This window comes from Rhinolophus hipposideros (assembly GCF_964194185.1).
Source record: "Rhinolophus hipposideros genome assembly, chromosome: 25".
Lineage (NCBI taxonomy): Eukaryota > Metazoa > Chordata > Mammalia > Chiroptera > Rhinolophidae > Rhinolophus > Rhinolophus hipposideros.
The window spans coordinates 7,828,724-7,854,879 of record NC_138071.1 but is presented as its reverse complement, the minus strand read 5'-3'; the positions used below and the strand labels follow the sequence as shown (position 1 = coordinate 7,854,879).

The window sequence follows — 26,156 nt, the reverse complement described above, 5'->3', positions numbered from 1 at the left end:
TCATTTGACAGTTTCTAAAAGGAAGGCTAAAAAATACTAGTGTTTTTTAAACACTTTTCCATGTTATATACTGCTGTGGGACCACACATAAGCTTTAAATTAAGACATGGAAATAATTCTTATAAACAACTAAAATACTTTCTCCTTCAATCATCTATAGGATACATCCCATAAAAAAAGTTTCCAATATTTTTCTTCATGTTATAGTAACAAACACCTAATATAATCCATTGTCTCAGGTAATTAATCGGTTTCTGATCAATATAATATTTGAGAAGGACGGCATGTCTTAGAAGATAATAAATACTTCCCCACTAATGTTTTTCTTATGTTATTCAGGTAAAATTTATATCCAGATAATTTATGATAGCCAAATACATTTAAATGTATTTTATACATAGTAAATTGCACAAATCTTAAGTGCATAGTTAATTACATATATATCAATACGCCAACTGGTTATACATGTATCCACCACCCAAATTAACATATAGGACATTTGCCCAAAAGTTTGTTCATGCTCAGAGGTACCCACACGTTCTAGGTAACCACTCTTCCGATTTGTATCACCATAGATTAGTTTTGCCTGTTTTTAATCTTCATATAAATGTAATATAGTATGTCTTTTTACATCTGGCTTCTTTTTCTCATCTTAATGTTTTGGAGAGACATCCATGTTTGTGTGTATCAATAATCAATTTGTTTAAAAATATCTCAATAGTATTATGTTAAGTTTGTTTATCTCTTTTCTTATTGAATTGTTTACAGCTTTTAGCTATGATCAAGACAACTTATATGAAGACTTCTTGTGCTTAAAAGAAATGAGCTATTAAACCATGAAAAGACATGAATGAAACTTAAATGCATATTATTATGAAGTCAATCTGAGAAGGCTACATACTGTATGATACAACTACAGGACATGCTGGAAAAGGTAGAACTATGGAGTGGTTGTCAGGGGTTGGTGCGAAGTGGGAGGGATGAGCAGGCAGAGCACAGAGGCCTTTTGGGGTGGTGAACATAGTCTGTATGATACTGTAATGATGGATATGTGTCATTACACACTTGTCCAAACCCACAGAGTGTACAATAGTAGTGAACCCTAAGGAAAACTACGGAATTTGAGTGACTGTGATGTGTCAATGGTAGGTTCATCCTTGCTAAAAAATGTACCATTCTTGGGAGTGCTGCTGATAATGGGGGAGGCTATGCCTGTGTGGGAACAGGGAGTAGTGATAAATCACTGGACCTTCCTCTCAATTTTATTGTAAACCTAAAACTGCTCTAAAAATACATTTTAAAAGGAAAAAAAAGATTTCTTGGCTATGTCTTTTGATAGACATATGACTTCATTTATCTTGAATATAGAAAGGAGGCTATAATACTGAGCCTAATACTGCCAAAGTTTTCCGAAGTGATCAACTACTTTACACTCCGCCCAGCAGTACAAGAAAGAAAAATCACTCCACATCCTCACCAACACTGGGTATTCTCAGTCCTTTTAATGTTGCCTATTGTGGTGAGTGGGCAGTGGTATCTCATTATAGTTTCAATTTACATTTCCCTGATGACTAACATGCTTTTTGGCCTTTGGATTATCCTCTTCTTGTGAAATAAGTTCCTCTCTATCTCCACTTCTGACAACTTTTCTTCACTTTTTTTTTTTTCCTGGATCACAGGGAGCTGCAAAGACTAGAAATATGTCAGATGGTACCAACAGACCAATGGGTTACCCAGTGGTCTGGCTGCCTGTCTCCATTGATGCTGGGTTTGTGTGAAGGGGAGCTTCTCCCTAGTTATCGTCTCAGAGTGGTTCTTCTGGACAATGTACCAGGCCAGTATAACTTCCTAGAGGATGGTAGCACTTGTTTCCCTAGTTTACTATCATTGGACTCAAAAGGGTTACTACTCAAATAAAGCAATTGAAAAGTGAGTAACTGAGAGAAACATACTTTTGTTTTAATTTTTAAATTAAATTTACTGGGGTGACAATGGTTAGTAGAATCATATAGGTTTCAAGTGTACATTTCTATATACATAAATTTTCTCCATAGGCTAGCCCAGTGTTTCCTGAACTGTGTTCCACAGCAGAATATTTAACAGTTATTGCATAAAAAGAATGCCGAATATGTTTGGGAATGCTGCACACTATATATTCTCCTTTTGAAGGCCTGTCATTAAAATTAGTGTCGGAAAGGTTCAGAGAAGCCCTACAATAAAGAAACCTATTTAACATAATGTAACCCATTGTTTCATAAACTTATCTGACCATGGAACCATACTTTTCCACCTTTTTTTCCCTAAGTACACCTATTATTATCTTTCACAATAATGGTTCTGTCCTGCTTTAGACCAATCTTTAGACCAATGTGGAATTCCGTTTGAGTTGGTGGTACTTCATAAAATAGAAATATGTGTTTCCTTGAAAAATATAAATCTCAGCAATGGGTATCCTTACACAATAGAATTAAATTCTGGGGAATAAATGAGATTGTGGTGGTGGTGGGTAGAGAGGGAGAGAAAACCATACCTGGCCACTACATTTAAGAAAACATGGTACACCATACCACTCATTGAGTTCCAGTCGGCTGTTATTCTCCTACTAACTCTCTTTGCTTCACTGTTTCCCAGTAGTATAGAAATCCCTGTGACATGATGCATTTGCAATTATATGTTCTGAGCAGATTACTATATATGATAATTAGTATATATGATAATTACTATTTCCCCAGAATTGCTTATAGTGAGAGTGTAAGTATGTAGTGAGGAAATGAAGAATCCTAGAAAAGGAAAAAAACAGAGCAGAGAACCACCCAACAAGACAAAGTCTCTGGGTTATATGCACCCACCTCCAAAATCAACAAGGCTACAAAATGGTATGTGCTGCTCACAAGAGAAACTACTGCCTTTGGGTATGAGACGTGAAACTAGAACAATATCTACCCAACCAAGTCTAATTTCATTCATCAGGTTCCCCTTCGGTAAAACAGTTCCATAAATTTTCCTCTCGTTCTTTAAAGTAAATCCCACTGAACCTAGTTTAAAATTTCAAAAGTAGATCCAGGGTCACATCCAAGACACACAGTGCAATTTAAAAGGGAAATATAAAACCAATTTCATAACTAAGTGTGAGCACTCATACATTTTTTTCCAATCTCAACCACAATAAATCCACTGAACACAATAAGTGCAGGGAGGAGCTACCCCATTAAAAAGAAAACCACACATAACAGGGTATCTTCGATATTCTTGCTCTTTTGAAATGAGACCATAGTTTGGATTTAAAAACATACATCTTTTTCCTAACAATTTTCATTTGGCATGATTCACCTGGCTTACCATCATTCCCACTTCAATCCAAATGCAAGTGTGCAATTCACCTACCTGCACAAAACCACATGCTGTGAAGTCTTCAAACAAGGGCAGACTTGGACGGTCTTCTCGATTGATGGTGAGTTTGTATGTGATCAGGGTCTCACCCTGGGCTGGAGATTCATCCACCACAAACATTGAGATTTTATTCGTTCCTAAGCCCAGAGGGTAGTTGGCAAAGCTGGAGAGAGAAACATCGATTTAGCCCAAACAAATTCATACATCAATATAAAATGCCTACAGTTTGCATAAGGTCTGTACAATTTCACAAGAAACCTAAAATGTGAAAAAAATATTTTAACTTCTGTTTCATAGTACTTTGGTATGCCAAAAGTCACCTTGCAGAGCAAGTCACGTCCCTTCTCTAGTACAAGGAAGGGAACTTATATTAGGTAGGTGCAAAAGTAACTGTGGTTTAAAAGGTTAAACAATTGCAAAAACCACAATTACTTTGCACCAACCTAATATTTATTAACCATCTGTCAGGGTCATACGTTATCTCATTTAATATTCACAACAACTCCATACAAAAGTATGATGGTCCCTGTTTTATATAGAGAGACCATGACATCAAACTGGGAAACAAATTGCCCAGAGTTACATGGTAGAATCAGTGTGGGGACCCAGGTGGGTCTCACTTGAATCCTTTTTCTCTTTCTAGTAGACTCTTGGCTCCCAGGGATGACAAGAGCATTTCTTCCCCTACTGCATGGGAACATGACTATGTTCCTTACAATGGGCATGGATGTAGTAGAGGCTCTATTTTCTGTTCAAAATTCCAAATGAGAGTTGATGACTCTCAGAAGAGTCAATAGAAAAAAATCCCAGTGAGACTACGAAAGTTAGTGTCACAAATTGTGACCAACATGTTAATTAAGTAATCAATCCCTGAATGTTCAAAAACTTGAGGAATTGGGTTGGGTAAAAGAAGGCCGCTGTTCAGAAGGGTTACTGTATTTTGCCACGTATAATGCAATCCCGTGTATAATGCACACCCATCATTTTGGCCCAAACTTTTAGGAAAAAAATCTTTTGTCTTAATTTTTTAATTCAAATTTTTATTTGTTTACATTTAGATACTTGTTTTTTTGTATTATAAAGGAATTTTAACATTTATTTTTTCAACATATTACTGCACAATAAATTTTATGTAACAAATAATTACAAAACACAAGAACAGATACAAGGTACAAGAAATTTTATATACCAGTAACAAACACAGTACTTACACATTATAGAAGGCCAAGAACTCTTTGTGGTTGCAAGCTCACCGTAAGTTCAACAAAACCAATTATGTTTTTGCACATGGATATTGTTATAGATTTCTAGAGTCACACACTTTTAACTCACAAGCATAAATAAAAGAATTAAAAACATTTATATAGACACAGAACTAGTACTGCTCATGTATAATGCAAATCCTTATTTTTCCCTCACAAATTTGGTCAGAAAAGTGCACATTATACACGACAAAATATGGTAACTCTTCAGCAATCTAAAAACGTGAAGACAATAAACTAACTTTTCCCTTAATGAGTCCTCTTTAATATTTCATATCACAAGATACATTCTTGTTTCAACATATTACCAAGATTCAATACAGGGACTGCTAATAGATCAGTAAAGTGCTGATGTGTGCTTTTAAACCACATGACACCTAAAAAGCGGAAAGACCTCACACTCTGGCAATCTCTCCAACGCTCTTGTGCCTTGGCCTTTCTGAGCCACCTTCAGAAATTGCTTCAAACGTCTGTCCCCCACTATGATGTCTTCTCTCAGCCCCTGCAGGGTCCGCATACCTTGGCCCTGACCGTTCCTGCAGGTACACCTTGCACTGACACTTAGAAGTCTCTGCTCCAATTGTCACTGTGACCACATCAAAGGGGACTTCAGAGTAATAATCTTTGATCTTCGGGTGAAATTCAGGCTTTAGTTCCAAGGGCGGATGTGTGAAGATCTGCTTGATATGACATTGTATGTCTTTATCTGTTATTAAAAAAATACAAAAACAATGAAAAAGAAAAGACAACTGTTCAGAGTTGATTGGTGGCTTCAACTGGATTTTCTATTTGTCAAAGTTTGTAGAATTTGCCTCATGTAAGAGCTGTTAACTTCAGTTGGTGTTCTACACATCATATTTTTTGCTCAGCCCGTAAAAGTTTACAGGCACAGAAGGTGGGAAGATGTCTCTCCAGTGGATTGATAACATTTGCACTTACTGTATCAATCAAGCAATTGTCAATGGGATGATGACTCTGTAAGGTGGTGATAAAAGGGCACCAGCAGGGGATGAGGAAAAGTGCTTAACGGGGGAGCGTCATTTACTGCCATTGCATTGGTATGGTAGCTTATGGGCAGCAGGGTAGAAGAAAGACTGGAAACTCCAGCATTATACCAACCACTCAGATACAAAAACACCTGAAGCCTCTCTACACCAGCCACCTCAACCTAAGAAAGCCTGTTGAAGTATAAGAAAGAAATGCTATATTCTGCTCAGTCCTATTATAGACCTTAGCATATCACTTCATACCATTCATTCTAAGCCATTTTTAAGAATGTTCCCACTTGGTAGAACAATTTTTACAAAAGTATCTCAGCAAGAAAAAGGAAAATAGCTCTATAGGCACATAGACCAGCCACTGCTAAATTACATTGTGTTCATATTTGGAATAAGCAAATTACTCAAAAGAAGCTTAGCAAATGTTTTTCAAATAAATATTGACAGGTATTTTGTTCCATAAATACTTTTCAGTAAATAACAAAGTTCTAGTAAAGGTAAACGGAATTCTATAGAAATCGGTAAAACGAAAGTATCCTTGCGTTGCCTTTAAATAAAATATTCAGTGATGTTTAACTACATAGCGACAAAAAGGATAAACAAAATTTGCTGCAGAAACTTATAGAACTGAACTTAAAGAAAATAGTTTACCCTACCGACTGTTGTCTCTTCCTCTAGTTTTATACACTGATCACAATACATTTCCTAAAATCAAACCTGATTTTATTTTTTTAATGGTTTCTCATCACCTCCGGAAACCAGTCAAAGTCCCTAACAAAGGAGACAAGATATTTCACAGTCTCTTCTTTGTCTTCCTGTCCAGTGGCATCTCCCATTATGTCCCGGACTTTGTGCTTCAACAATACCCATTTTTTATTTCCTTGACAGCCATGGAGATGAACCACCAAATCCATGGCAACGGATACCACCAACCTTATGAATATTTTATTCTAGTTCTGGAAATTAAGTCTCAGTATAACTCCCAATAAAATTTTTAAAAACTGTATATTTCTGACACACATTCTATGGTTTTTCTTAGCCAGTGAAAGAAAAAACACAACTTGGGTATAAAGAAAGAACAATAATAATACAATGGATATAGTATAAATTCACTGTAGGGGAAACTCAATGAAAAAAATAAACAACTAGTAATTTGGTTGAATAAGTTAGTAAATTGAGTAAACTAGCTCCTTGATTAATTTTACTTGTTACCAAAGATTTTATCTGGCTGATAGATGCAGGTAGATTGCATCTATAATTTCAACGGTCATACCAGCTCCTAAACTTTTTATTATAAATAAGGGAAAAAAAAGAATGAGGATGAGATCGTGTTACTAGATTTCATCTTCAAAAGGACCATAGTGTTTTATTCTAGTTAATCACTTATTAATAATGTATTCATTTTTTTCATCAAAGGTTTTTTTTTCCAGTATTGTCTATGTTTGAGACACTGAGATGGCACAGTAAAACCAGCTTATTGTTGGTCATGAGAGCTGATTGAAGAGGAGATTGTGAATCCAACATAACACTTTAACTGAGCTGAAGTTCGGGGATATGAAAAGTGCTTTTGAGAGGACCATTTCCTTTCAAAAGGCAAAAAGGGAATTTAAATACTTGCGCTACACTTTTATGCCCAGAATCAGTAAAATCAATAACAAAGTGGAAGTTTTCTATTTTCAAAATAGTAATCAGAAGAAGCTGTACTTCAGCTTAATAAGATATATAAGAAGCAGTTCCCGAGAGTTCATTTCCCTGGAGTTTCACTTAATAGTGAAAGTTTCCAACGGGGTTCTCCCATTGCAACACTGAAACTCAGCCCTACGTGAGATGAAACAGGGAATCATATTTTTAAGCAAGATTTTAGCAAGTGCTTGTTTTTCATGCCATCAGAAACTCCACCTCTCGCTTCAGTGCTGCATATGAGACCCCTGCTTGAAAGCCAATATAGTCCTGACATCATCTTCAAGTGAATAATCAGTGTCCGCTGCCTACAAGCACCTGGTGTTTCCTTGGCATCCTTCCCGCCCCAGTCCCAACTCGTCTCCAGCCAGCTTACCTTAGATCTACAGAGAACCCGGCATGAGATCTGATGGCAGTGGTCTGTTTAACCTACTTGGCAAGTATATGAGGGAAAGCTGTTTGAAGATTTGGTTGCTTTTAATGTGTTTCTTTTAACTGGAGAATTTTATTGCCCTCTTGAGGGATAATCATAACTCATATTGAATAAGAGAATAGCCTAGACTCTAAAAGATAATCCCACCTGTTCTGATTCATCATTAAGTTAGTTTTAAAAATCTCATGCCATAAGAGTAGGAAGATTGATTATGAAGACACAGGCCGGACTAGCTTTTATGAACATAAAAACATGAAGAAAGTTGTAGAACTTATCTCACATATTCACTTCCTCTACACCAGGTTACCTGGGAACTGAAAAAAAAGAGACCATCCCATCATATAGTCACTTCATTTTATAAATGAGAAAACTGAAGACCAAAGAGGTGGAGTGGCTTTCCTCATGCTGCATCAACCCAGAGCCTAATGTACAGTGGACTTTTGACAAAGGTTCATTCTCATCTTACTCCTCGTTTCCCACTACGCACTGAGCACATGTCTCCTGAGACAATTCAGTAGCATGGATTTTTCTAGGAGTAGGATATTGAATGGTAAGTGCAGGGAGGGAACAGCATAAATACTATCTGTTATCTTTGCCTGATTAGCAATTCCTTATTTAAAATGCCATTTTTCTTTCATTGGATGTATTTGTTGATTCTATTAAACCATGTTACTATGTAACTGCTCATTCTACCCTAAATTTAATGAGTGCTAAAACATAAGGAATCATTTAAATTGTATTTTAGAAGATGCAAGTTAGATTTATTAAATTAGGAGACTTTTATTTACAATACATTAGAACTTTGTCCATAATTTTTTTCAGCTTTAATGTTTTACGAGACTAGATGTTTTTTTATTTGTGAAAGGCTAAATTTTCTAAGTGCATGTTTTAGCATCAATTATATATATATACATATATACATATTTTTTAAAAGGTTAAAAAAAATGTCAAAAAACAAACTTGCTAAGTAGAACTCTCATTTTTCCGCCATATTTTTATAGGATATTAAGATAATTCATGAGCTTTGAGCAAAGAATCTGAAGATCCAGCTTCATGACTCAGCTCAGGCATTTAATAGCCCTGTGATCTTGGAAAAGTAATTTAGACTCTCTAGAATGATCTGTTTGCAAGACTACTGAAATAATGCTGAGCCTACAGAGTGAAGAAAATTATTTAAAAATTTTAAAATCTATATAATACTTGAAATGCATATATATATATTTTTCTTGATTATACATAGGTAAAAATATTCACAAATTTTAAGAAGACATTAGCTTAAAAGCTCTCAATTGCTATTAAAAAAATTAACTCAAGTACTATCCATTATATCAACAATCTGGTAGAAAAAGAAGTCACTGTAGGGTGGTGAGAATCCTACAAATCAATGGTAAAGCAGAGGAGCCAAGCTTTTCCACTTGAGCAGCCTCCGCGGTAAAGCCTTAGCACCCGCAGGACCCCTCAAAATGCGTTTGGAAGTCACTGATCTCAAACAAACATTAACAACAAGCATTAACATTTCAGGTTCAAAAATAGAAAATTAAAAAAATCTTCTTATGCAAAAGTGATAGATACTGATTCATTCAGAAGCCTCATAACTTCTGAAAATTTACTGAAAATATATCAGTAGCCTCAGGATACACAAATATGATAAAATGATGATTTATTCTAAGCAGGGCTGAGCCTGTTAATAACGCTGCCAAAACACTTCCACTGGCACTCACCATCACGGCAGCGCAGTTCTTTGGTTTCATTCACAATTTGTGGAACCGCAACTGAAAAGGACATGTAAATCTGAATTAAAAACTGTTAATCAAAATTAAAAGAATGCATATTTGGTAATCTGAAATACAGCATAATTTAGTAAAACATTGTATTAGAAATGCAAATTTGAATTAAAAACCATTGATCAAAATTAAAAGAATGCACATTCAGTAATCTCAAATACAGCGCAATTTAATAAAACATTTTATTATTTAACAAAACATTTTATTACTTCACTTTATTATATCAGAAAGTACTTCTAAGTTAAACTGAAACCTACAGTAAAAACAAAAGAAATTATTTGGTTCAAGTCTCAAAAGAATGATTATTTCAAATAGGAAAATATTAAGGGAGAAAAATAAATGGTCTAAATGCCATTCATTGCCTGAAGGTGATCTCTCAAGATTCCGTCTATAATAGTTCTATAATCCTATGACTATAACGTCCCAAATTATCAAAATTACAGAAACTCCATCCAGTTGGTTCAATTGATATTTACTCTAAGATTCTGAATTCAACCAAACATCTATCTAAAATACTCTTTCATAAATATTTATGGTACAATGGGTGAATAAAAACACTCAGAATACAGGAGTCATTCATTTTAAAGAGCAAAAAATGGTGGGAGAGAGAAAAGTCAGAATATCAGTTCATCATCAGTTCTTCACTGGACCCACTCGAATATTCTGTTGAATCAGTGATTCTCAAGCTTTAGTACGCTTCAAAATCGTCTGAAGGGCTTGTTAAAATACAGGTGGCTGAGCCTCATATCCAGAGATTCTCATTCAATAGATCTGAATTTTCCATGTTTCTCAGGTGATATCATACACTGAGAACCACTGGATTGAATTAAACCTTGATTTGTAATAGGAAAACTTTGATTTTTTTTTTTAAATTATAGACACGGTACTTTTTATTTTTTTCTTCAAATTATAAATATTTTCTTACAACAATAAGCTCAGATATTCTTTAGATTCTTTAGAAAGAAAAAATTAGAAAATCACATAAAATCTAAGAAAGAAAAAAATTAGAAGCTAGAGATAAGATTAAAATCACCATTAATTATCTTTCAGGTTCATGTTTCGTGCAGCCAATTGTTTAAAGATAGATCCAAAACATCTTTCATATCACAGATATCCTTCTACAGTATTAGAATGGCTTCATAGCATTTTATTGGATAACTATAAGCTTAATTTATTTATGCAATCCACTATTATTGCAATAGCGGTAGTTTCTATTTTTTCATTTATTAATAATTTATATAATTGAGTTTTGTATACATTTTTAATTATTTCCTTACAATGAATATCTAGAAGTTAATTTTCTGGTATGTAAGAATAACTTTAAAGTTTTTCTTGTATTATATGTTGGTAAATGTCCCAAACCTTTAGGAAAGGTTGTTCTAGGCTGAAGATATTTTGTCACTAGAATTCCAAGAAAGGCAGCCTGGCTAGAGACTGCTGGCCCTCATGAGATAATCCCACAAGACTGGGTGAACCTCAGCCTTGGTGAGGTCATAGAGAGTAGTAGGTAAGATAGTGCACAGTGGAAGCCTGACCTTGTGGCACTTTCAATTCCCCAGAGAGACATTAAGCATCATGAACTGAAGATTATGGATGGATTTGATGGAGGATAAAATAGGGTGGTATTTCATATGTGGGTCTGACAAGGATGGAACCCAGAAGGCCACAGATTTAAGGATAGAAACAAAGCTGGGCACTGACCTCTTAGGTAGGTTTGGTTTAGTGTAATTGTTAACAGTGCGAGCTATCAGCTCCTTCACATATGAGCTCCTTCACATAATTTCAAGCAAGTTACAGAATCTGTCTGTACCACCTGTCAAATAGGAATAATAATCTCATAGATGATCAAAATGCTAATATGCATAAAGGGCTTAGAATAATGCTTGGCACTTGGTACACAATAAATGTTTGCTGCTATTATAAAAAAAAGAAAGGTTGTTCTAATTTATACATCCACTAACAGCATTACAACACTTATTTCTCTATACTCTCCTCAACTTTATTAATTTTAAGAAGAAAAGCTTTCTTAATTTGAAGGACATAGCATTCCTTGTTTGATTTTCATTTTTGATTACTAATGAAGCTAAACAATTTTTATACATGTTTTCGCTCACGCAATACTAATTTTCCTGTTGAATGAAGTGTAACTATCCTTTTACCTTTTTTACGTTCAGTTGCATCAAATGGCTCTTGTGGTTTTTCAATGTTCTCATCCTCTGCGAAGGAATTCCTGCAAATGCAATGCCAAACAACTCCGGATCAATGACATAAACAAAATTCATGGAAATTACATCTAATACACTATCTTTTTTATGTGTGGGCACAGCTATTTTGATGAACACAAAGAAACACTTTCTGGATTTCATTCCTCAAAACTGGCAATCTTGCCTCAAGTGAGGTGGGTGGAAATCTCATCATCTCCAATCAGCAGAAGCACATTTGAAGAAAACCAGGGCAAAAAGCGATGCTGCAGTCCAAAAGTAATCAATTCTGATAGCCTGGGTCCAAGAGAAGTGCTTCAGGAACACACATTCTTATTGGAATCTGTTTGGCTAAAGTAATACAGTCTTGAAGCAAGAAGCCTTGGAAACTCTGAGCACAGACTGAGAAGAACACACGTACAATCTAAGAAACAGAAGTGTACCACGCAGGAAGGCTTGCCGGGGCTTCTGTCCTTAACTCTGACTAATTACAGTGAAATGGTAAGGGTTAGTTACAGCTGGCTGTGTTTCCCTCATTTCTCTTGTATAACTAGAACTAAGTGCTTGGCGAGTTTGCCCTTTAAATCCTGAAATCTTGTACCAAAATAATCTAAATTGCAGACAGAAAAATTGCTGGTCCTGATGATAGAGAACACTGGACAGGATGTGACTTTACTTTCCTGCACTGTGTTGTGCATCTCCATTTCTACTTCAACAAAATAGAGATAACAATACTGGCCTAACTTCACAGAAATGATATAAGAATTTAATCTAATGCTCTGTGCTTCATTATATTTTGTAAATATTTATTGTCCCAGATATGTGCTGGGTACTGTGGTAGAGAAGAGATGAATAAGCCACATGCAATTCCTTCACAATATAAACATCAGATAGGAAATTAAGAAAAATCAAGGAATTAAAAATATTGCTAATGTCAGGAGGTGTGATAATTTTACTGCAGTTTTATTTTTGTTATACACACACACACAAAATGAAGTCATTAGGGGTAAAAAAATGATGTCTAGGACTTTCTTTAAAATACAATTGACTCTTGAACAATGTATGGGTTAGGGGCACAGACCCCTGTGCAGTTAAAAATCCACATATGACTTTTAACACCCCAAAAACTCAACCTTTCACATCTGAGGATTCAACCAACCATGGGTTGAAACCAGCATTTTCACTCTGCAGTTGGAAATCTGCCATTAGGAATCTGCTCTTGGGAATGTGAAAATACTGCTTTCAATCTGTGGAAAGTTGAATCTGCAGATGGGAAATCCAAGTATACTAAGAGTGGAGTGTATTTATTGAAAAAAATCCACTGTAAGTGGACCCGTGCAGTTCAAACCACTGTTGTTCAAGGGTCAACTACACTTTCCTCCTCCCAAGGAATGAAGAAATATAGGGAGAGATATGTTTAACTGAAGTTTCACTGGGTACCAAGCCAAATTAAAAAGAAAAAAATCTTTGAATTCATAAGAAGCAAAAACTCTAAGTGAAACTTATAAAAGAACACTGAAATGCACATAAACTGAATTTTTGGAAACATTACTATCATAATTCGAGGAGATGGTTTCTATGTCAAGACATCCAGTGGTCATTTCTTATTTAATTTTGTAAACAAATTATGTTTTGAAAATGTGGGTTTTCATGGAAAGCAAAATACACTTGCAACTTTATTTCCAGTGAAGTGCAAGTTAGCAGAGAGTGCACAAACATTGATTTTAAGATTTTGTTCTGTTCAGATTTACACTATTCTGTTGGGAACCTCTGATTCCGAGCCTCGGGGCATAGACATAACATACTCCTTCTCCAACTGTTGCTTTTCTTACTTTTTCTCTCTTCACCTTGTTGCCAGAGGCAGATAATCTTTATTTAAAAGGAAGGATGAAGTCATTAAACCTCACAAGTAGTGTAGGTATGGAAAGCTAGCTTCTTCTGTAGTAAAACAAACAAACAAACAAACAAAAACCACAACTGGAGGGGACCATCGTGAAGGGCAGTGATGAATGACCACATGCGACCTCCCTGTCTGCATGATGTACTGGAATAGAGCACGGAACTGTGGATGATAATTAAATACCCACATGCTCACAGGTAAATTTGAAAATAATTAGAATTGAGTATTCTTTGTTCAAATGTTCTAAGAGCAATTTATCTAATTGCTTCCTGATAAAAGATTTAGAGTTTACTTGTCTCAGGGTTAACTTCAATAAATCTTTCAAACTTATCTTGCTTTTCCTATAAAAGAAAATATTTCCCCCATTGTTGATGTTAAAGTGACTTTTGATAGTATAGAACATGAAAAGGCAGGTGTACTAATATTTACTACCAACCTGCACGGCAGCGTACCAGACACCGTGCAGTACATGGGTGTTATCGAATGTAATCCTCCTGAAATGATCCATGGTAGGTAGTATAATCCATGTTTCACAGATGTGGAAACTGAGTTCCAGAGGGGTCAAAACATTTCCTGTCGTAATTAAGACACTCCACAGTTGGGGTTTTTGAATTCAAGTCTATCTGATTCAAAGAAGTCCTGACCTTTTGTAACTCCATTGAACACTGACCATTAGTAACTTCCCTTATTGGAAGGGAAGGAGTTAGAGTTAGGGTTAAATTCAACATTCTGAATTTAGGGTAACTTAATTGGTTAACTTTAAGACGTATGTGGAGCTTGAAAAACAAACAAACAAACAAAAAACCTCACTAGCTTTCCAAAACTTGCGTATCTCAAGGGATCTTAAAGTTACAAACAGTACTTAAATAGGCTCCTTGGTAAATCAAGTCTGCTCTTCTTCCACGGATAATGACAAATGAAATAGTTCTGGATTCTTTCACGGAATGCAAGGAACAAACAAAGGGGCATTGAGCTATATTATTTAAAGCCTAATTTTCAAACAAACAAAACCTTTTGTCAGACCTACTGCTTCTGAGTCCTGAGGGAATAAGGCCAACTTCATAAAATTGCGGCTGTTAAAGTGAGTTCTTATCCCTGGAAGATCTAAGAATTCTTCAAATATATGATTATTTGTATTTTCGAATTAGAGGAAAACAATGTTTCCTGTAGAACTGCTTTCATTATCTCCTGAGGCAGAAGGAAATAAAGTAACGTGGTAGAACAGAAGCCATTCCTGAGAATGAGGACAAGGGACAAATGATTACAGCACGGCCATTTCATCTTCCATCTCCCTAGGAGGTGTAGGTTTATCTGTTTTCCTGGCAACTGAAACATCAAATAGTCCCTTAATTCCATCATATAAAAAAAGAAGCAGACTTAGTAAAAAGGCTTGGGCCCTGCCTTTTTCACCAACTACAGGAGGTGTTAATATGTTCACCTGGCCCATCCTCCCTCTCATCCCCTCATCACTACCTCTCATTAGAACGGAAATGGACATGGGAGGCCAAGAAATTTTTCTCCCAGCCAAATGTTTCCCTTTGAGAGTCTACCTTGTTTTTTTTAAAAAAAGTTCTAATCTTGTGGCAGAGACAGACATATTCAGAGAGGTTTTGCCCAGAATAAAGTCATGCCTCAAAAACTCTAAATAATTACTTATGCCATCTTGGGCTCCAATTCTGACTGATAGATCATAAAACACATCTCACCTAATTCATTCTGTCTGATGCTACCATAATTTAAGGATATGATATATATGTATCATAGAATAAAATTAGATTGAATATTTGAGTTTTAAACATTACTTTAGAGTGGAGTCAAGTCCTGTTGGTTTGAAAAACTGTTGGATATATTTTTGTTACAGTGTTTGAAGACCACTAGAATCATTATGGTTTCAGTGTTTTAAAGAAGCTCATTTTCCAGAGCATGAATTTTTGGACACACTTGTTTTTGTTGCTTTCTTTAATGTAGGCAAAGCCTTTTGAAATCAATCTTGAGACTAGAGATTTTTTTGGATTGCACAATTCAAATTTGTGGCTATCTTACCATTCCAGTGGATATAGCTGTGCCTTTTTATTCAGGAACTGAAATTGCTCAAACACATTTAAAAGAGACCAGTATTGGGTCAGGACTGAACCAGGTTTTCCCATAGGATTTGCCAGATCATAAAATTCACGCATCCAAGATTGAATCCCAGGACTCGTTGATGGGAAGAGCTGAGAAGGAATATTCAAAGACAGAATATCAGAATAAGTAAGGACAATAAATTATAATGTGTTACTAGGAAAGGCTTTATATTTATTCAGATATTTAAAAAATCAGATGTTTATTAAAAATCCATTTTCGGTACTATAATTTAATTTTCTGTGTAGTTGTCAAGGTAAATGCCACTTTTAATAAGAAACTAATTTTGTTGATGATCATATTTCCAAATAGGGTGAGTTTTTGCTCTCTTTTCATTCAATGTTAGTGGATTTCTCCTTCCTGTGGATTCCTGAAAACAGCTGAATAACAGTGATTCAGGCAGCAGGAAGTATAAGGAGAAATGCTCTTAGATTACAAATGAATTGTATCAAGGTGAATGATGTTAATCCTACCAAAAAATGTCTATGGTTATTCTCTTTTGACTCTGAGAGTCAGGAAATTGGGGTGTACTCTTTCTCCTGCAAAATAATTCTTCAGTTCTTCCTCACATTGTGCCAAGAGATGTTTTCGACCTTCACAATATCCTAAATTATGAATTCCTGAAGAATGAGGCCAGTTCTCTTTGATTATCTTTGTATAGTATTGAGCCAAACTGTCATGAATGTAACATTTACTATATTTCAATTAATTAAAATGATAATCCATGCACCAAATTATCTTTGCGGCAATAAGGTACTTTAAATCCTCCAAAATATGGGCTACATTGTAAAAACAAGTGTCAGTCATTAATTAACTTAGTAAATTAGTCATAAAGTTAGCATATAAATATATAGATTTTTTTAAGGAAACTATAAATGTTTAATGCAAACACAGTAATAAATTATCAGTGTGGTTTTAAAATGCTATTTAAGAAGATATTTTGTATAAACATATTTATGAGGAAAAATACAAATTCATTACCGTCTATATAAGTGGCAGAACTAGAAACAAAAAAAGTACTGAGAATGCACATATATGTATAAATTGTTCTTTGATGTTGACCAATAAATTAACAAAATCCAAGAAAATACACAAAGAGAAAATAAATGTCATTTATTCTTTTAGGCTGAAACCATTAAGTTATAATTATTTGTATTTTCTTTCTTTCTTTGTTTTTTCTTAGTTTGCTATAAAGTTACAACAAATTAAGATTTAGGTAGTTTTCCAAAATATTGTTGTTATATTCAATACTATTCGATTTTACACAAACAAAAAGGGTATAACAAGCAGAAAGAAATTTTGCTTACATGTAAATATCCCAAAGCAAAAAGCAAAACTTTCTTAAAAAATTTGGACATTTCCCCCATATAAACTGTCAAATCCTGGCAGTTATACTAACCCCATATTCTTCTACTTTTAGTAAGTCACATATTATTTGCAAACTATTAAAGAATATGGATTTTGTTCATCTTAATATTTAGATCTCTGAAAAGAGGAAGAGAGCTTATAAAGATTTCTGCTTCACAAAAGAATATCTTCCCCTAGGTTGAAATCAAAATCACATAGTTTATGGCTGATTTACTATAATCTCAGTAAGGAGATCAAGAGGAATCAAATATCATTTTTGCTTTACCAGTTGGTATTGTCCCAAACTCCTAAGTTCCTTTATGAAAGTCATAATTGAGTTAATCTCCTCTAAAGACAGGCAGTGATTTAGTTCCTTTTGATAGTTTTCACCCTATAATAGGAAGGAAAAAAAAACAACTCAAGCAATTGCTACAAAATCAAACCACATTTAGCCCAGTTGCTGCCCACTTCACAAAACCAATCAAATTCTGAACTCTGTAAATAAACAGCTGAGCTAATTAATGCTAAATAACACATGGTAACTTCAACTTGTAACAACAATGTTCGAACGTAAGAGAACTTCATATTTGACAAAAAGGACTTTAGTGAAATCGCTCAACAGGGCTTTGCTGGTATGGTTGGGGAGACGAGCACATGAGGGCGGGACATGTGTGACAGTTTGGGAGTGCAGAAGAGTCTCCTTGAGTCTTCAGGTATTGGAGATGGGAGCAGATATATAGAGAACAATATTGAGTATTCTGCACAGATGTTTTGAGGCACCAAGAAAACTCGTATTAACATACCATAAAACTCAACGAATGCTACTCTGAAGCATTACACCCTAATCAAAAGCATCTAACCAAAGATGTTAACCAGATGTGAATGCTTAAAAAATTTAGTATTATAATTCAGGCCCCTTGATGTCCATCTGGAACACTCTCTGCTATTCTAGACTGTCTCCTAAAAGTTCTAGTGTTCCTTTCCAAGTATCCTATAACATATAATATATATTATTCATAATATTCACAAACATTCCTTAGGAATTAGGAAATGCTTTACTTCATTTACAACCCATAATTTCATCATAATCAGTCACTATTATACTTAGTTGACACACAAATAATATTAGTCCTCTGGTCAGAAAACTATTAAGAGGTATATTATAACTGATACAAATTACTTGCAAATGAATTATCAAGTTGCTTAAACGCACAATAAAAAAATGGCACCTTATAAAAAATGACTTGAAAAATAATGTTTGTCAGGGCATAAATATGCACTTACCTTAAATACACCTGATCTGTAAAGTCTCTGAAATATCTCAGAAAATATGGAAAGTGAAGATTCATTAGAGAGGAGAAAATTGAAAGTGTCTTTCAAAAGGAATTCTTCTGTATTTTGGTCCTCAAAATCCATATTATCATTATCTTGAAACTTTAAATGCTCATGCACCTGTGAAAAAGGAAAGGCCCAGCAAATGCTTTTCACTAACTCACTTTTAATGCAGTGGGATAACTTCTAAGACACGATTCATTTTCTGTTGGATTGTAGATTAGAACTGACATCTAGTGGTCTTTTAGGAGGTCAACAGTTTCATAAAATGTAAGTAATATTCTTCTGAATACACAATTCTTTATAAGAAAATTAACTAATGGATTAAAGTTACATTAGTTTGGCTTGGTACTATTGTTGAAGAATTTGTATTCATGAAAGATAATATATAACCTTTCTGAACAAATAAGTTTTCAAGAGCTAAGATAACCTAGTAGATGTGTGTAAAATAATGAATAAATGACCATTAAAAGACATAACGTTTCAACATTTTATGGATAAATTTTTGAGCTATTCAATCAAATGTTTGAGCTACATATAATGTAAGCACATGTAAAGTTGAAATCTGGTTGCACATAATTTTATTTTGTTGCTTCTCCTTTCTTCCCACTCCATATACCAAAATAAAGCTCTGTATAGGCTAATTCAAGCAATTGTTTTATAACCTTCTTGCCATGAAGGGCCATTTTAGATTAAAACATGTTGGATGAGATGATCTGAATGAGTTAATTTGGTTTGTGAGGAAGTGAAAGAATCAGAGTATACAAAAAATACTCTTCAATGTACACATAGTTATACTAGAAAAAGCGTGTATTTCAAAGAAATGCCTGTGGCCTTTTAAAATATAGGCCAATTTTAAACTAAATATCTATATGTAAAGAATAAGAGTTACCTTTTTTATAACACCATGTGAACAAGCTGGATAATCTGCTATTTTCTACTATCTTAATGTCTGTTTTTCTACATTAACACATATGTAGCTTTATGCCACATTTATTTCATAAACAATGGTTGAACCATAGGAAAATCCATGCGTGTTCTATGGGGCTGAGTGAGGACTGGACTCAAATCACACATTCTCCACACACTAGTTAATTCTCTGACCACTGTAAATAGAAGCCTGTAGTAAGTTTAATGCAAGTTTCTATTTAGTGACTGGTTACTCTGAAAGAGAACACACACACACACACACACACACACACACACACACACACACCCTTCAGCAAAAGATGGAAGCTCACGTGAGACCTTTGCACACTCACCTGCATTACTACAGGGGACCTGAAACTGCCATATCCAATATCAAAAGTCAAAAGCTGAAAACATAATCTGCATCTGAAATAAAAACACAAGGTCACATAAATATATATTCTACTTGCTTCATTTACTCTACTATTAGGTATTATATTATTAATAGTCACTATAGTTAAAATTTCAAGGTCTATACTAATTAAAAAGAACAGTGGCTTGGATAACATAAAATTACATTCAATTCATGCTTGGATTTGGAATCTGTTTTCTTCGTTACAGAAAATAGAAATATATCTAAAGTATTCATATCACATTAAACTAAACAATGAAGTTATTCTATGAAAACTTAGCTGTGGAGAAGGAAATGCTCCTATTCATACATGTCAGGCATTCTCACTCACATATAAAGCATGATAAAACTTAATTGGTCACCTCCCAGTTTTGGCATACTAGCCTTGGAAAAAAGACACTAAATTAAATTCAAATAAACTGAGATATGGAGAGAAGAGTTATAGGATTTTGTTAATAAAAGTCTATAAATATAAATATATCTAGTCAATGGTAAGTATATATGATAGAAATAGCTGAGGTTGAAAGGGGCTGTGATTTAAAAATTAACGTAAATAACTGCTTTATTTCTTGTTACCACTATTTAGACACTAACAAGTCTATAACATGCTCTGAAGTATCAGGATCTATAAATTAGGAAACAGGGGTTTGGAAGTTCATATTTGTAAACTGATACAACATTTTCCAAGTAGCACCTACTTAAGATATATTTTCACTAACAATCATTTCTTAGAGGTAGGTTTTTTTTCAACGTTAAAATTTATTTTTACCTATCGAAGGCCTTTGGTCCCAGAGTAGATGTTTCACTGAATAGTTCCGCCGCGAGCAGGAGTTTGCTAATGGCTTCCTTCATATTATCAAAAGCCTGAAGAGGTGAACTGGCTCTCAGGAATGTATCAAAAAAGGTTTGCAGCTGTGAACGAAATAAAGAATTTCTATGTTGGATCAACATCTCAATTGGTCTGTCATTTCCAAGGTGACCAATTTGAAAGATTCCTTCAGGTAATCTCTTTGTCACACTCAAAAACACTCCTTAAGTAGGAAGAGTTGATCATCTCAGGCATACGTATACTATATATCATACACAGAAAGAGTATGTAATATACAGGAACTATATTATATAATGAATATGTCATATACATAATATATAATATGTATATATTGTATACATTTAAAAAAGATATTATAAGTCTTTCAATTGAATATGGGGTGCCTCTACTTCTTGTAATTTCAATTACGTTACAGGTGCTTACTCCATTCTTTTCTCTTTTTGTGGCATGTAATCATGGACAGTGAAGTGGAACAACAGGGCTTGTGAATAGAACTCCCAAGTTTAATTTGTGACTCTACCAATTAGGTGGTCTTGGACTTGCAACTCAAGTCTCCAAATTTTGTGTCTCTCTTAAAATGGGTTAACACCTACCAACCAGAGTGTTGTGAAACCAAATGAGAAGAAAATGTATTTGAAATCCCCTGTAAAGTATGGGGAAAAGCTTTTAATTAGTATCACTTTTCTGCACATACCAGAACAAAAATAATTATATCAAAGTTTCTTCTTCACAGCATTTTGCTATGGGAGATCTGGCCAACTACTGAAGAATCTAACAAAATCTCAGTGTCCTACTGACATTTTAATTTAAGGTTTCACATGGACACAGAGGATAGGTCAGTATTGCAAAATGGGAATGAAGCTCAGGTTTATATCTTCTTGGAAATATTATAGTTAGTATCACAAATGGCTATTTTTAATTGCTTAAATATTAAAACAATTGCAACAAGAAATCTACTTCTCGAGGATGCTATAAGACAAATCTCATATTGATTCATAGACTTTGAATAAACATACTCTTTCAAAGTTGAAGAACAAAAAAATATTTTTTTAAAAAACATGAAGCAGGTATTCTATCCATGTTTTGGAAGAACAGACTAAACCTATCTGAACTACTTTAGACTGCAAAGGGAAAAACTTTTGTTGCCATGATAATGAAGGACAGATATTAGCACAAACACCTGAGGGAAATGGTAAATGGATCTTTAAAACACACAAGAAAAATTCACCCAAGAGAAACAAAAACTGACTTCATAAACTTTTACCAGCTTAAAAACAGAAACCTAATGAGATACACACTTTAAGACCCTATGAACACATCATTAGCTTTGGCAACTGGGATGTTTTTCCATTTCACTGAGGAAAATGAATGTAATAATTGTACGATCAAAAGAAAACAAATTAATGCTAACACTGAAAATGTTAACACCCTTGAGTCAAAAAACAGAGTAACATTATGTTTTTCCAAATAAAAGTAACTCATCATATTTCACTGAGTTGACCATATTATGTAGAGTTATTAATATTATTGCATTTTCCCATTTTAATGTTTCCTGACTATCACCGAGGTCAAGGCTAATAATTTAAGAAAATTGGAAATGTTTGTGCAGCATCTAAGACATTTAAGATTATTAGATTACATCCTCCATGGAAAAAAATAATAAGCAAATTAATGTCTTAGGGTTATATTTATTCTTCTACTGTGAAAGTGATTACGTCTTAATTTCTGACTATAACAGTGAGCATTGCATATGGGCTGCCAGTACATGAATTCTGTACAACTTTTGTGAGAATTTTACCACATGGGAAGCACTGTGCTCTCATCTTTGGGGGATAAGTATGTAGCATGGTGGTAACACTACAGACTCTAGAGGCACAAAGTCCCACATTTAACTTTGGCTCTACCCTGTTACTGCTACATTGTGAGACCTTGTGAGATTAATCAGAGTATCTACTTCATAAAGCCATCGCTAGGGTTAAATGAAAGAATGGACATAAGTTACACTGCCACCCAACACATGTCAAGACTCAGTACATGTTAGCTCCTTTTATTAATTAAAACAAGTCCACAGCCATTTGAAGGAAATTTCAGTTAAAGTAGTTGTTGAATCCAGATTCTCAGAATGCAATGCATGATTTGAGAAACTCAAACTGCCTCTGGGAATTCAAACATGTGTTTCAGCAACCAAAGAAGAACATTTAAAAAGTATACACTAAGCCCTTCAATAGGAATGTTTAAAAGAGAGCAAATAATGCTGCAGTGCACGTAGGGGTGCATGTATGTTTTCAAATTAGCATTCTCATTTTCTCCAAATAAATACCCAGAAGTGGAAATGCTGGGTCATATGGTAGTTCTATTTTTTTTTGTTTTTTTTTTTGAGGAATTTCCACACTGCTTTCCATAGGGGCTACACCAGCTTTCAACCGCACCACATAGTAAGGTATAAAAATGTCGAATCACTATATTGTACACCTGAAACTAATATAACCAACATAAGAATGCATACCAACCATACTTAAATGAAAAATAATAATAATTAGAAAAGAGAGAGAGAATAAAGAGGCAGAATGATTGAATGGACCCCTCTAGTGGTATACTGCCCAGCAGAAATGAAAGAGCAAAACTGAAGGATCCTAATAACTGGCTTTTCTCCCTAAGAACTCAGCCTGCTAAGAGAAGGACTAATATCAACCAACCACCATGAAAACAGGGGGAGCAGAACAAAGCTATCTTTATGAACAGAAATGTGAAGAGAGAAGTGGCACCCAAAAGGCACAATTCAAAACAGAGCGACTTGTTTTATTTTTGTGTTAGTTCTGTTCCCAATTTTTGTCTCTGTATGTATTTCCTTCTATCTTATTGCATAAATTTCAATTTATTTAAGCCCTTCAATTCAAAGAAAATTCTAGACGAGTGACCGCTTCTATTTGATTTACTTAGTATAATGGCAAGCAAACTCCATATGCCAGAAATGAGAGTAGAACCATACAAATGCTTAATAGGTATTTTAAAAAAATCATCAACTTTCCGAGAGGGCACAGTATTTCTATAATTAACCGATTTAGGCTAAGTGGAAGACTTATTTGAGTGTCTTGCCATTTGTTACACTAATTTGTATCTTCTTGGTCAAATTACTTGAGTTCTGTGCATCTCAGTGTGCTCAGATGTAGAAAGAGAGAATTGTGCTGGATGATCTCATCAGAAAATGTCAAATCTGAAATTATTTGCTATTATCTCCATTCAAAACCATAAGAACCTGAAAGCCACATCTCACCCAGGAGCTTTCTTCACCCTCGTCGTTAATTTAAAACAATCAAGCCATGACTCAAATATCAGAGAGACTGCTCTCTCTCTCTAGATCAAGACTTTTAATCAATGTTTTTGAGTTGAATAAATATGAAATTATAAGATCCCAAGGAAATCATTGGCAATGATGTAAAAATGAATAAAAGAACATCTTAAAACTTTTAACATGACATGATACCATTTTATAAACTACTACATAGTTTCCTCCTTCAGTGTAAAAATGCAGTAAAAATTTGGAGCAAAATAAATTATATAGAAAATGACCTTGTAAGAACATGGCTGTCAAACCAGGCAGTGAAAGCATCAACATTTGTTTGTACTTGTGTGAAATTCAAGCAATAACCCAGTAAAGTATTCATAATTTTATCTCTATCCATTCAAATACGTATATTACTGAAATATATGAGGTCAGACAATTAAATGCAAATCCATCCTAGAAAAAGTGCTGCATACCTCATTGCTGAATATCACTAAGGTCACCTTCGAAGTACTCCCCTTGGGAAGCTATGCACTGACGCCAGCACATAGTCCATCCTTCAAAGCAATTTTGGAACTCTTTTACTGGAATGGCCATCAGAGCTGTTGTCGTATTACCCTTGATATCCTGAATGTCATCAAAATGTCTTCCTTTCAATATTTCATTCATCTTTGGATAAAGAAAGAAGTCATTGGGGGCCAGATCAGGTAAGTAGGGTGGGTGTTCCAATACAGATACTTGTTTACTGGCTAAAAACTCCCTCACAGACAGTGCCGTATTCGCTGGTGCATTGCCATGATACAAGAGCCATGAATTGTTGGCAAAAGTTCAGGTCGTCTAACTTTTTCATGCAGCCTTTTCAGCACTTCCAAAGAGCAAACTTGGTTAACTGTTTGTCCAGTTGGTACAAATTCATAATGAATAATCGCTCTGATATCAAAAAGAGGTTAGCAACATTGGTGCAACGAATTTGCGAACTTAATTGTCAGACCTTGATGCACAGACGATCAAAATTATCAATTAAAATGAAAGAACAAGAGGAACTGAAAAGAAGTTGAAAATTTTGTAGGAAAGCTTCAGTTACGTCGTTGAGATCTTAAAACAATTTCAATGTGCCCTCGTATCCACCCCATTCCCTCACCCCATCGCTCTCAGCCACTCACATGCTAAACTCTGGGCTTTGCCTGATTATTTTCCTTTATCTTCCCGTAAGACCTTGGGAAAACTTCTCTCTATGGCAACACATGTCATTCAGTGTTAAACTTATTGACTTTCTTGTCTGCTCTGCACTTGCCTATGAGATCTTTTAAGGCAGAAGTTGTACCATTTTATCTTTTAGTGGCAGGTACCTAATGCAGAGTAGGTATTGCATAAGTACCGTTGAATAAATAAACCCAAGTACAACATTACAAAAACCACAGATACTTTGATAAGAGAAATAGTTTGCGGGAGCTTCTGGATAACATATTTTTTCTCTTTAGAAAATCACGATTATCTCTTGTTTCCATCTCTTGTTTCCATCTTGTGAGAGAGGGAGGACATGCATTTTTCTGGTACCTTGTAATAAACCTTTGAAAAATAGATGCTTACAGCTGTTCAAGAGGATTTTTGAGATAAGAAAATTTAATCTAAGAGTAAAAACAAAGAATGAAAGATTAACCAATATTTGAGTTATTTTTAAGCCATATTCTTGACTAAAACGGTAGGAGAATACTGATATTTCAATATTTTGAACTTCAAGTAGTGTCTAATATCATTATACCTTACTAAAGTTTATTAGAATTTCTCTGAAAATTATTGAGTAAGAGAGAATTTTTCATCTCAAAATAAAGAAGATAAAATTATTTTGCACTAACAAGCATATGAAAAGATGCTCAATATCATTAATTCTTAAGGAAATGCAGATCAAAACCACAATACGATATTACCCCTTATCCATTAGGATAAGCACTATAAAAAAACATAAAATATTAAGTGTTGATGAGGATGTGAAGGAATCAAAACCCTTGGGCACTATTGGTGAGAATATTAAATGGTCAGCCGCTATGCAAAACAGTACAGAGGTTCCTCAAAAAAATCAAAATTAAAATTACCAGTAATTCAAGTTCTGGGTACATAGCTAAAATAATTGAAAACAGGGTCTCAAAGAGATATTTACATACCTGTGATAATAGCAGTATTATTTACAATAGCCAAAAGATTGAAGTAACTCAAGTGCCCATCAGATGAATGAGTGGATGAACAAAATGTGCTATGTACATACAATGGAATATTA

The 26,156-nt window shown here is 34.5% G+C and overlaps 1 protein-coding gene across 4 annotated transcripts in view; it reads right to left on the bottom strand.

The window, feature by feature from the left end:
* CPED1 (cadherin like and PC-esterase domain containing 1) overlaps window positions 1-26,156 on the bottom strand; it is a 262,826-nt gene that overhangs the window by 126,149 nt on the left and 110,521 nt on the right. For all 4 annotated transcript variants that reach the window (XM_081038119.1, XM_081038121.1, XM_081038118.1 and 1 more), the window contains 9 exons: window positions 20,539-20,681; window positions 19,711-19,783; window positions 18,401-18,568; window positions 17,403-17,507; window positions 15,692-15,861; window positions 11,707-11,777; window positions 9,485-9,535; window positions 5,172-5,358; window positions 3,385-3,553 (listed from right to left, as the gene is read on the bottom strand). In XM_081038119.1, the coding sequence (XP_080894245.1) occupies window positions 3,385-3,553; window positions 5,172-5,358; window positions 9,485-9,535; window positions 11,707-11,777; window positions 15,692-15,861; window positions 17,403-17,507; window positions 18,401-18,568; window positions 19,711-19,783; window positions 20,539-20,681 (1,137 nt within the window). The remainder of the gene's footprint in view (window positions 1-3,384; window positions 3,554-5,171; window positions 5,359-9,484; window positions 9,536-11,706; window positions 11,778-15,691; window positions 15,862-17,402; window positions 17,508-18,400; window positions 18,569-19,710; window positions 19,784-20,538; window positions 20,682-26,156) is intronic.